At 29.6% G+C, this 12,793-nt stretch overlaps 2 protein-coding genes across 2 annotated transcripts; both read left to right on the top strand.

Moving 5' to 3' along the window:
- The first annotated feature begins 839 nt into the window (after positions 1-839).
- On the top strand, positions 840-1,763 carry LOC113848029 (probable carboxylesterase 6). Its single transcript, XM_027477384.1, has one exon. It carries the CDS (start codon positions 840-842, stop codon positions 1,761-1,763), a length of 924 nt encoding a protein of 307 aa, XP_027333185.1.
- Positions 1,764-8,843: 7,080 nt separating this feature from the next.
- On the top strand, positions 8,844-12,586 carry LOC113848019 (probable polygalacturonase At3g15720). Its single transcript, XM_027477370.1, has 10 exons — positions 8,844-8,915; positions 10,523-10,651; positions 10,737-10,874; positions 11,007-11,147; positions 11,249-11,284; positions 11,365-11,572; positions 11,648-11,729; positions 11,898-12,006; positions 12,171-12,275; positions 12,356-12,586. The coding sequence occupies exons 1-10, from the start codon at positions 8,844-8,846 to the stop codon at positions 12,584-12,586; spliced, it is 1,251 nt and encodes a 416-aa protein (XP_027333171.1).
- The last annotated feature ends 207 nt before the right edge of the window (positions 12,587-12,793 follow it).

Below are 12,793 nucleotides of genomic sequence, written 5' to 3'. Positions count from 1 at the left end.
TGATTAATAATTTCAAATATATATTTCAACATAACTATTAGTTTAATCAGTTTTTAACACTGATATTTTATTACTTACTTTTTAATTCTTTCATAAAGTTATTTTCATTAGTATGTTTAGTAAAATAATTCACCCTTTACTATAAAAGTAAATAAAGGTTTATCTTACATTATACTAAGCAAGAAGATATTTATTTACGACGATATATGGTTATAAAAATTTGAAATACATTAATTTAAAAGGTTCAAACTACAAAAGTTTTGGAAACATCTACTAGAAAATACCATGTGACAATTCTAATTAAAAAAGTTTAGTATTATATGCTGATTATTTCAAACAAATTATTATAGATACGTTAAAAACTTATTTTTCAAAAGTAAAATTGTTACCAAACATTAATTACTTTATCCATGTAAACATTATTGGCTAAAGTGTTTATGGTAGATATATTTCCAACCAATGTCATTCTTTTAGTGAGGGTAACTTCTTAACAATTAATACCACAATGCATTATATACATAATCAAATGAAGAAGGTCAAATATATGCTGGCCAATCTTGTAAATGACAATGCTTTTCTATATTAGAAGCAAGCAAGCAAGGGTAGCTTTTTAACAATTAGTATCAGAATGTAATTTACATGACCAACCAAACAAGATAAACCATACGTTGGCCAACTACAAATACAAACACCAATAAGGTATGATATATAACAAAAAGTAAATATTCTATTTTAATTATTTTAGCTTATAAAATCCCCACTAGATAGAGGGTCTTCATGTCACCATTTGAAGTTTCATTTTTCCTTAAACACTAATAGCTTGTTTCATCACAAGTAACATGTCCTTAATAGCAGAAGCACCTGATTTTCTTCAAGTTTACTCTGATGGTTCAGTGAAACGCTTTAACCCTGAAATTACCTTGGCCTCTTTAGAATCATCCAATGGATACAAGTCCAAGGATGTGATTATTGACCCATCAAAACCCATCACTGGAAGACTCTTTATTCCAAATTCTTCCTTAGAGAAACTTCCTCTATTGGTTTATTTCCACGGTGGTGGTTTTTGCATTGGCTCCACAACATGGCTTGGTTACCATAACTTTCTTGGTGACTTTTCTGTCACATCACAATCCATTGTTCTTTCAGTTGATTATCGTTTGGCTCCAGAACATCGCCTTCCTATTGCTTATGAAGATTGTTACACTTCACTTGAATGGCTTGGTGATCAAGTAAGCAATGAACCCTTATTGAAACAAGCAGACACATCACGAGTTTTTCTTTCTGGGGATAGTGCTGGGGGTAATATTGCACACCATGTTGCTATTAAGGCTATTCAAAATAATGGGTGCCCTTTGAAAATTAAAGGGTTAATGCCGATACACCCTTACTTTGGTAGTGAAAAAAGGACTAAAAAAGAGATGGATGATGAAAGTATAGAGGATGTGACTATGAATGATATGTTTTGGAGACTAAGCATTCCTGAAGGATTAAATCGGGACTATTTTGGTTGTAATTTTGAGAAAGCCAACTTGTCTACAAGTGTTTGGTCTAAATTTCCCGCAGTTGAGGTTTATGTTGCTGGTAAGGATTTTTTGATGGAAAGAGGAGTTATGTATGCGGAATTTTTAAAGAAGAAAGGGGTGAAAGAGGTGAAGCTTGTGGAGGCCAAGGAAGAGCCACATATATTTCATGTATTCTATCCTGAATCTAGTGCAACTCGGTTACTCCAGAGCCAAATGAGTCAGTTCATGGGAAAATATTAGTATCAAACTATGGATATAACATGAATATATTTCTTAAATATCAATAAAAGTTTCATATTAAGATAGTTTGAAATTGTTTTAAGCGTGTATTAGAATGCTTTTTATAATCTTGAGATAATAAATATTTTTCTTCTTGGGAGATTCAAGGGATCTGCATCCAGCACTGATTTCGTTTTTGATTAAATTGGCCAAGCTGGAAGATTCGTCCCCTAAGCCCTTGCAATCACATTAGTTTCAACAAATGTTGTTGTTATGAAACTTGATTTTTCTTTTATTTTCTTGTCACTATTTATTTGATGTTGGACACTGCCGTAAAGCTAGAAAGCAGCCACAATAGTGCTGTGGTGTAATGGAAATTACTTATAACGCCATAAAAGATTCACGGCATGGTGGATCAACGATGGTGGTGCCTTGGCAAATGGTTACCTCTTTTAAAATTATTTTGGAAGATTCAATTCTTAAATTGTTTTGAAATTGAATTCAGCCTTAAAAATTGTTTGAGAGGAAAGAGAAGATGGTAAAATTTTGTTTTAAAATTTAATATATAATTTAAAATAAATAAATAAATAAAGTATATTTTCTAATTCAGTTGTTTAGAAAATCGAAGTAAAAAATATTTTTTACATTAGTTTTAAAAACAAGAGATATAGAAAATACTTTTCACATCAGTTATTTTTAAAATCAATATAAAGTCAATTTAAAATCAAATATTTTAAAGATGTTTGTTAGTGAAATAACATAATTTAGAGACGATGAATATAGCACTACGTCAGAATAGAGATCTAAAAGCGGTTTTATTTTAAATTAGAGAGTATTTAGAACTACTCAAAAATCTTACGTTATCTGATGTCTTATATTTAAGAGAGCGGTTAAACAATCCTCTCAAAAGTGAAGATTGGAGAGCAGTTTCACGCAGAACCGCTCTCCAAAATATGTGTAAGATTAGAGAGCGGTTTCACATGAAACTGCTCTCCAAAGTATAAATGCACATTGCGAATCCGAAATTTGAAATTGATTTCTTTTTGAGTTTTCGATTTGTTGTAAAGTAAAATTAATTTATTATTATGTTTAAATTAAAATCTAGAATTGATTTCTTTATAAGTTTTCTTCATTTTTATCACAAATCAAAATTGAATCTTGAGTTTATACATTTGATTTTAACTAAAAATAATCCATATAAGCATGAACAAATAAAAAAAAAAGGAACAAATTAGTAAGATGATTTTTAACGTTAATAGGGAGAAAAAAAGAAAAAAAAAAGAATGAATGATTCACTGTTAACAAAGAGAAGAAGAAAGAAAGAGAGAATGAAGAAGTACCTACAAATGTGGAAAAAAAAATATGTTAGCGCAGAAATATGAAGAGAATAATAGAGAATGAAGAGGTAATTACAGATATGGAAAAAAAACTAATTGTTAACACAAAGAAGATGAAGAAGTACCTACAGATGTGAAAAAAAAAATCAACTTGTTACTGAGAGAAGACAAAGAGAGCAGGCTAACAGGAAAAATGAAAAGAACATAAGAGAGCAAAGAAGACAAATAGAACTTACAGTAAACGAGACAAACTTTGTTAGGTAAGAAGAAGAAATGCGTTGAGCGTGTTTCATTTATAAACGACTTTAATGACTTTAGAGAGCGATTCTTTATTAATCGCTCTCCAAGAATGACTTTAGAGAGCAGTTAATAGAGAACTGCTCTCAAAAGTATAGATTTGAGAGTGGTTCTTTGTTAACCGCTCTCAGAAATATAGATTTGAGAGCAGTTAATAGAGAATCGCTCTCTAAATATATAATTACAAAGCGATTTTTATTAACTGCTGTCTAAGTTAGCGCTTCAAAAACTCATTTTTGGCATAGTGTAGACTTTTATTTACATTTTCAAGTTTGTGGTCACAATGATTTTATCTTATTTCATTTTTTATTTTCTTTTTAATTAACCTATTGTACATGAAATTGACAAATATTGCATGTTTTTCATTTATAGACTCAACAAAGATTGGTGATGTGATGAACACTATATATTGATGAATATTAACAATGAATACTATATTTTTTTTTATTAATGACACAATGAAGACTAAACCATGAGTGAATATTAATGAACATTGACACTATTAAAAAATTGTTAGTTATTAATAAATAAGAATATTTTATAGGTTGATACTATTAATGAACAAGAATACTTTCTAATTCAATTATTCATAAATGACATACAAAGTTAGAATGTTTTACATTGAATATACAACTGATTTACAAAGTACTTTTTACATCAACTATAATTGATGTTAAATATCATTTTTAATGAATGTTAAAAACTTGTTTTTGTATTAGGGGTTGGAGGCTTATTGTTAGAAATTGATATTTTTTTAAATACTTTGGATCTTATTAGATATTTTGTTTTTTTATTCATCCTTTTATATATATTTTATATTACTCATAGTAATGAAATTGAGATTAATTTATTTTCCTTCATTTAATCACCTATATCAGAAAACTCACTCCTCTATTTAGGTTTATGTTTTTAGTCACATATTTATTGGTTTTATATCATTTATGATGATAAGAATGGGTTTTTCAGATAAATAGAGGGAATGGATGTTAGAATGTATACATACTTTTATCATTTATATCTTGGTAAATGGAAGTCCAATAGAGGAGCTTGATATTGATAGAGTTTTAGGCTAGGGAGATCCATTGTCTCTTTTCTTATTCCTTATTATTGTAAAAGGTATGAAGAGCGAGTATTGGGTTTGTTCAAGGAGATTGAAAAAGGAATGAGTAATTTAATGATTCATCATCTTCAATATGCATTGAATATGCATATGATACTTTAATTTTTAAGAGGTAGTGTCGTCAAACTTGTTGGTTTTAAAGGTATTGCTGCAACTATTAGAATTGGTTTCAAGTTTTGAAAGTGAATTTTTATAAAAGTTAGATCATATGTTTAAATGTAGAGCCACATTGATTACGAATAGCAACATTGTTTTGAAAATTTCTGATTGAGAATTTCTCAATTAATTATCTTAGGACTTCTATTGGGAAAAATTATAGGAGGATATCAACTTGGTAGACAATGATTGATAAAATTGAGAATTTAGGATGGTAAGGAATTTAATTTGGGAGGGTTATGTGTTAGGGGGATAAATAATTTAATTTGGCATTGTACAGGAATCGAAGATTCTTAAGGAAAGAAAGATGTGTAATTTAGAAAGGATACATTATATAAATGCAAAAAGTTTTAGATAGGAATGGCAAAACAAGTCAACCCACTTTGTTTCGCATGACCCCATCTTAGATTCAACTTGCCCTATATCTCAAGTGACTAAAAATAAGACCTATCTTACTTTTGAGATGCGTTGATAGATTGACATATTTAAGGAAAAAAAACTAATATAATAAAAATAAAATAGGTATAATTAAATTTTAATCTAAATAATTTATTAATTTTATTAATATTAACAAAATTGACTTTTTATATTTATTAAATTTAAATATATAAAAATAAAATATATAAGAAAAATTGTAATTTTTTTTTAAAGAAAAATGTATGGAGTATATTTTTTTTTATGTCCAAAAGCTGTTTTGATTTGAAATAGTACTTTTAAATGGTTTGATTATAATTTTGTCATAACAAATATAAGTAAAAATCATTGCTTGCAATTTGCAAGTTTACCCAACATGTCCAACTCAGGAATGAACAATGCAACATGTAATACCTTCTTTTTTATTATTTATCAAATTATATTTATTTGATATTAAGTAGTGCTAGAATGCTTTTTAGAAGTGACTATAGAGAGATTTTAGAAGGATTTTGGTGCAGGAAGTCTCGCTCAGATGAGGCAAATATTGCTCAACCGAGACTGAGCACCCAGAAATATGATGTTTCAGGGCAATTTCGCTTAAGCGAGATGATTTTTGTTCAAGCGAGATAGGATAAAATTAGTTCAACTGTCACCTCGCTTAGGCAAGAGTGATTTCACTTAGGCAAAATGAGATCTCGCTTAGGCAAAATAAGATCTCGCTGAGTCACTCAGGGAGGACTCATAGGAGAAATATCTTGCTCTCTAGACGTCATCTCGCTCAAGCGAGATGGAGATTCAAGTGAGCATATCAGAAAATGTAGAGCATGACTGATAAGTCTGTAATTAGACCATATTTTACAGTTCATATATTCATATTTGACCTTTATTTTATTTGGTGATCACACTAATTTATATATTAATTATACAGTTTGGTATAAAGATATCGCAAGTATACTTTGGGTGTATTTTGGGCCAAAATTGATAGAAGATTAGAACTTTGCAACAGTCAGCACGCCCAGACCCTTTCAACAAGCACGAAGGTGCTTCGAACCCATGCATGGTCATGCTTAAGGCCTTGCACGGCCGTACTTATCTGCAAGAAGCCCAATTATCAAGAGTCTATACGATTTTCAAACCCTATTAAAAGGAGATTTTAGGCATCGTAAAGGAAAAACATTTTTACATCTAGTCTTTGACTTTCGGATACACCTCTCATCTCGTCCCTCTTGCACGAGATCCTTGACACATGCTTGGCGAGACTTGGAGTTTCAAGCGATTTGAAGACCGAGAACATATCTCATACTCTAGTTTGTTATTTCTTTTGATTATGGCTTTGTTTATAATTATTTTAGTTTTTTTCTTTAGCATGAGTAATTAAGTCCATAGTTAGGGTTATAAGAACTATTGTTTATGAATTTATGAAATTTTGATATTTGAATCTAAATTTGATTTTCGTTTTGTGATTAGATTTTATCCTATTGCGCTTTTTTCTTAATCCTAATTAATTATATTGTCAGGCGACTGTATTTCGGTTAATTAGTAGATCCATAGGGTAAAATGAGACAAAGGAGTAGGTGGATCAAACCAATATTTATCTTCTAATCGTTATTAAATTAACAAGTTCATATGTTCCTTAAGCTTTCTCAAATTGATGTCTTGCATGATCATTGAGGATGTTAATTTAGAGAAAAGAATATTAATATTACATGACCATTGGGTATTAATAGTATTCGTATGAATGATTGGTAATCACAAGAAAATTGGATTTAGAGTTAAACAGTAAAATAACATAAAGGATTGAACGAGAAAACTCATATGCCCTAGGTTCCTCTCTGATAAGTTTAACCAAAATGTGCATTGTATTCCTTGCTCTTAGTTTTATAATTGATTTTATAAATTCTTGTTTTTAATTAATCTCGTATCTTTAAAGCTTAAACAATTGAATTAAGAAATTTTTAGTAATTAGAAATCAATCCTTGTGGGATGATATTTCAAAAACTTAATTTAAGAACTCTTTATTACTTTTCGATAGGTACACTTGCTCTCCAAATAGTGACCACTGTCTGCATATCTCGGTCAGACGAGATATCCGTCGTTCAAGTGAGCTATTCCTTACTCAAGCAAAAGTGCGCAGGGGAGTGGGGTATTTAAGCAATTTCTAGCATAGAAATTTTATTTCATTTCAAACTAACGTTCCTCTCTTAGTTTTCTCTGAACTATGTCTCCTTTTCCTTAGATAAAAGTCTCAGAAACTCCAGTTACTCTTCATTTTCAAGTTTGGATGTTGAATCTGAACGATTTCTAGTAAGTTTCTTCCGATCAAACTTTATTTTTTCCAATCATTTCTTGTATTTTTCGCTTCTTATGGATATCTCTTGGTATTTAGGAGAACTTCTATAGTTGATCTCCAATCTTCTTCAATATCTCTTCGTAAACTTGTCTTGAGGTAAAGAGGACTCTATTTTATCATTATATTACAATATTTATTTTGTACTTATTAGAGCACTATTATATGAACATTTCATGAAAATATGTGGTTGAAATACCTGTTGTGTGAATGATAGCTAAAAATATACTTATTTGATTGTTTGAACTGATTAGTTGCGATATATTGGTATGTATTATATGATGAGTACTCGATGTGAAATATTGATGAATGTGCTGAGTAATCATTGTGTGATTTTATGGAATATGTTTGGATGAAATGATATGGTAAAATGTAATACTGATCTGAAGGATTTAGTAATTGTAACTACATTAAAAGAGGTATGAGTGGAATGAATTTAGTCTGAAAGTGCTTTACTAAGCACGATCTTATGAATGAGAGAAAGGATAACTCTGAGAATGACACTAAGTGTCGAAGATAGATTGGATCTAGTGTGAATAGTTACATAGATACACTTGAGGTATAGAGTTCGGAGACGATAAAAATCTAGAGGAAACGTAGGGTGGTGAACGACATTCGCGTATGTGTACACACTCTATCTAAGAGCAAATGTGTCACATGGCCTCACACTCGTTTCCTGACTAAAATCCTGATTATATCTTTACTAAGGGGCCCGATTATTGTATACGTTTTATCCGTGTGCATGGACTAACTAGCAACTATTTACCTAGTTGAGTAAGACTTCAAGAAATGCTGAAGGCATCAAGATCTGTGATCACAATGCACTGAAAGTGCGTATTGGAATGAGAAAATGGATAATGTATAGTAAATTATTGAGTGGTGTATGTGTGAGTATGTTTGAAATATGAATAAGTGTGAAAATAAACATATTGTAATTATACTATAAAATATGATTATGTGATGTAATGTTTTGTAAGTGATAGAATAGATGCTCATTCTTACTAATATTTTCAGAAAAACAAGATGACGGAGCCTCAAGAAAGAGTTAGATAGCTCAGTACATAATAGACTAAATTATGTATTTAATGAATATTAGAGATTGTGTTATTTTAAGTTTGCTGTTCTTGTTGAAAATGAACCTATGACTTTTGTGATGTTAGAAATGGATTACTTTTATAGTATTCCTTTTGATTATTCTAGTAATAGAATATATCAGACCTTATGTATCTACATGTATAGTGATATTATTAGAACTCCAACTGCCAACACATACTTATTTACATACCACGACTATGATCATCTCAGGAGACTATCTAGGTGGACTTTTAAGCGTGTTACTGTTATGGAGGTCACAGCTGATTCAGGCGATCGTTACCTTGAATCAGATGATGATCTTGATTCTGAAGATCTGAACGAGATAGAGAGCTAGCATGGAATGGTTTAGTATCGGGCCTGCAAGGTTGGGATGTGCTTTGAAGACTGCACTGGGACTTAAAATTTGTGTATGTAATGAAACTATTTTGATTATGTAAATATTATTTTAAGTTTATAGATTCTGATAAACAGTTGTAAACTCTTATATCGAATAGATATAATGCATTTTTAGGTTGTCCACTGAGAATACTTAGTTTTGGATTGTGATATATATTTATTTTTTTTCTTAAATTATTAATATTATCCCATTAGTATTGCAAGTTTTGAAAATTTTGTATAAATAAATTTATATTAATGGAATATTCATTAATTTGTTATAATAATTTTTAGTATACATAAGAATTGGTATTTTATTTCAACTTTTTAAAAATAAGTAATATATTTTTCGAAATTAAAATTTTAGGGGTTATACAACACAATCAAATTGTCTAAATACATATGCATCGTGATGTTATTAAAGGCTTGTGATCAAGTATTTTCTTAATCTTTACATAAATGAATATATTATTAATCAATGGATTATCTTTTTCGTTTTATGGAGGCTTGCAGATCGTCTACCCATTACTTTTGTCCTTTTTCTTTAAATATTACTAGTGCTTCATAATTTTTGCCATAAAAAAAATAGAAAGATTATTATTAAAATAAAATATATCAAAATAAAACATTGAAGGACGCCATAAATATTTTATTATGAACCATACTTATCATCTTATTTAATAATTAAAATTCTTGTTTTTAATAGTATTACTCTCAACATTAAATGTAATATAATTAATAAATGTAACATTTAACAGTATAATTTATTAAAATGTTATTTTAATTAATATTTAAGTAATACTTATATTTAATTTTTTATTAAAATAGAAAGATAATAAAAAATTCAATGCATACTAATATCAAATATTATAAATTAGATATTAATATTACTTTTACCTTATATTATTAGACACACGTTAAAAAGATTATATTTAAAATATTATAGTATTTAATATTTAATCGGTCAACTTTAATTTTTCTGTTGTAAAATAAAAGTAAAATTGATTGATTGTCTTGGTGTAGTTTTTTTAATATAATTATAATATGTAATACTTAAATGTACGTAGGAATGAAATTTTTAATATATTTTATAATGTATAATTTCTGAAATGTTAAATGGAAGAATTTAAACACTTTAAATATAATGTTTTATAAGTTATTTATCGTTAGAATCAAATTATAAATTCTTCATTTACCAAATCGTCTTTTGACTATGAGTAGAGTAAATACAATTTACAAATTTTTAACATCTATGAAAATTTTAATTTTGTAAAATATTTAATTTTGGGCTTTTAATTTTTTTTATTGATTGAAAATATTAAAAGTGAACACATTTATTAAATGTCAATAGTTCCATCTTTATCAAGAGAATAGATTAGTAAAGTGATTTATTACAAATCTCTATCATTATGGATTCCTTTTTAGTTTGAACCCATTTTCAAGGTGACTCTGAAAGCCTCTACATGTATATATATAGGATGCATAAGCAAGTCTAAAGCACATAAACACTAGTTTTGGCATACCCTTCATCTTTGCAAATACATATATACTATGGTTAGTGAAAATAATAGTTGTGTGCATATTCGATTTTCATATTTTAATGCTTATTATAATAATTCGTGTGTATCTTTTGTTACAGGACTTGCTTGTAATTGGTCTTTTGATATTTTCTATTGTATCGTGCAACTCTTGGGTTGGACATAGCCAGAATGTCATTAACGTGCTTCAATTTGGTGCCAAAGGAGATGGCGTCACCGATGATACTCAAGTACATTTAGAATTTCGATTTTGTTTTTATTTTTCTTCTTCACTTAAGAATAAAGAATCAAATATTAATATGCTTTTTTGTATAGGCTTTTGTGAAGGCATGGAAAGCTGCGTGCGGAGAAACTAACGGCAGTGCAAGGCTTGTGGTCCCACCTATGCATACGTTTTTTGTGAGTCAAACGAGATTCAAAGGTCCCTGTCGTTCAGATAAAATCGATATTATGGTAAAATTTCTCTACTGCCATTTTAAAAATGCATTTTTTTATTGTTACTTTCAGTTATATTAATATACTTTTATTTAATTTACACATTTGTTTCTTAAAACATTGAACAAATTAAAATGGTTGAGGATGCAGATTGGGGGGCAGTTAATTGCACCTACGAGAAAAGAATGGGGAACATGTTCAAAACGGTGGCTTCATTTCTATGGCGTGCGTGGTTTGACACTGCGTGGATCAGGAGTAATCAACGGTCGTGGAAAGGATTGGTGGGGCAATGTAAGAACATTTACATTCATCTGCATTAAATAATTTACTGTATGTTTTATTATTTTGAAGATGAATCTTCTAACATTGCAACATGTTTAAATTACTTGCAGCTGAATGCAACTAGCGGATGCAGGGGAAACCCTACGGTTAGAAACTCTTGGAATTGTACTCTGATTTTAACATTGAAAACTCTTGGAATTGTACCCTAAACATTAAAAATTTGCAGGCTCTTCTTTTTGAGAGATGCGATGGCCTGCAAATAAGTGGACTCACTCACATGAACGGGCCATCGTCACATATCTATGTTGTCCATAGCCAAGACGTAACCATCTCAAATGTTCATATTTATTCACCCCTCGGAAGTCACAACACCGATGGAATTGATGTTTCTAACTCTGTTCGGGTTAACATTCTTGACTCCGTAATTGGAACCGGTATTCATCTCTCTATTTACAAATAACATTTTCATTACTCTTGCCAGAACAGTATCTCACTCTAAGTTGACTCAGGTGACGATTGCATTGCTATTAAAGGTGGCACAGAATTCATCAATGTTAACCGAGTTACATGTGGACCCGGTCACGGCATCAGGTATTCCTCAAACAATTCTTTTTTATATTTTTTTTATCTCACAGAACATAAAGTTATTATTTGTCAAAAAACTCATGATGAAATGTAAATTATATATTTGTATGATCATTGATAAGTTTATAGGTCTTGTTCCAAAGACATGATACAATTTGTGAAGTTTTGATGCAGTGTGGGGAGTCTTGGAGGTGGTGGAGAAAGGGAATACTCACAACATGTGAACGTCAGCAATTGCATATTCAATGGAGCTGATAGTGCAGCTAGAATCAAGACATGGCCAGTAAGTAATCAATACATGAAATGAAAGAAATTATATATTTTAAATTTGAGAAAATATGATACAAATAATAATTTTAAAATTATTAAATCTTTATATTTTAATCTATTTATCATAAAGTTAAATACCTGTGCACGGACTACTAACTAATGATATCCATTTTGAAGGGTGGACAAGGATACGTCAACGATGTAACATATCATAATATCAGTGTCAATCAAATTTATAACCCAATTTTAATAGACCAACATTACATGCGCACTCCAGAAAAGGTTAATATTCCTTCTGATCTTTCCTTGTGTTGATTTGTTTATGAACAAATGCATCATTTTCGTTCCTATTTTGGTAGCAGAAGCAGGCACTGAAAGTGAGTAACGTTACATTTAGTACTATCTATGGGACAAGTAGCTCTGAGAATGCAGTTGTATTGGATTGTGCCGCTATAGGGTGTGACAATATTAACCTGAATCAAATCAACATTACCTCAGTTGATCCAAAGAAGCCAGCTTCAGCAACATGCAATTATGTTCATGGGACAGCCACTGATATTATTTCACCTGTTTTAACTTGTCTAAATCACTGAACACACGTCCAAATATTCTATCCTTAGTTTTTTCCTTATCGTAGGATGTACTTTAATTATTAAAAGAAATTTTATAAAAATGAATAAATAAATATAAAATTTATTACTGTTATTTTGACATATGAATCATAACACTCTTCTAAAAAAAGTTATATTATTTGAATTACTAAAAATCAATATCATATATAATACTGTATATAATTAATT

Source organism: Abrus precatorius, unplaced genomic scaffold (genome assembly GCF_003935025.1).
Source record: "Abrus precatorius isolate BTA unplaced genomic scaffold, Abrus_2018 Scaffold8, whole genome shotgun sequence".
Lineage (NCBI taxonomy): Eukaryota > Viridiplantae > Streptophyta > Magnoliopsida > Fabales > Fabaceae > Abrus > Abrus precatorius.
This window is presented reverse-complemented; position numbering and strand designations above follow the sequence as displayed.

What these genes read in the sequence shown, in the direction of transcription:
- LOC113848029 (XM_027477384.1), top strand. Translation starts at nt 840, where the DNA reads ATGTCCTTAATAGCAGAAGCACCTGATTTTCTTCAAGTTTACTCTGAT.
- LOC113848019 (XM_027477370.1), top strand. Translation starts at nt 8,844, where the DNA reads ATGGAATGGTTTAGTATCGGGCCTGCAAGGTTGGGATGTGCTTTGAAG. An exon ending in GAAAGGATTGGTGGGGCAAT is followed by an intron (nt 11,148 to 11,248) that starts GTAAGAACATTT and finishes AATTACTTGCAG; the next exon opens with CTGAATGCAACTAGCGGATG. An exon ending in TGACTCCGTAATTGGAACCG is followed by an intron (nt 11,573 to 11,647) that starts GTATTCATCTCT and finishes AAGTTGACTCAG; the next exon opens with GTGACGATTGCATTGCTATT.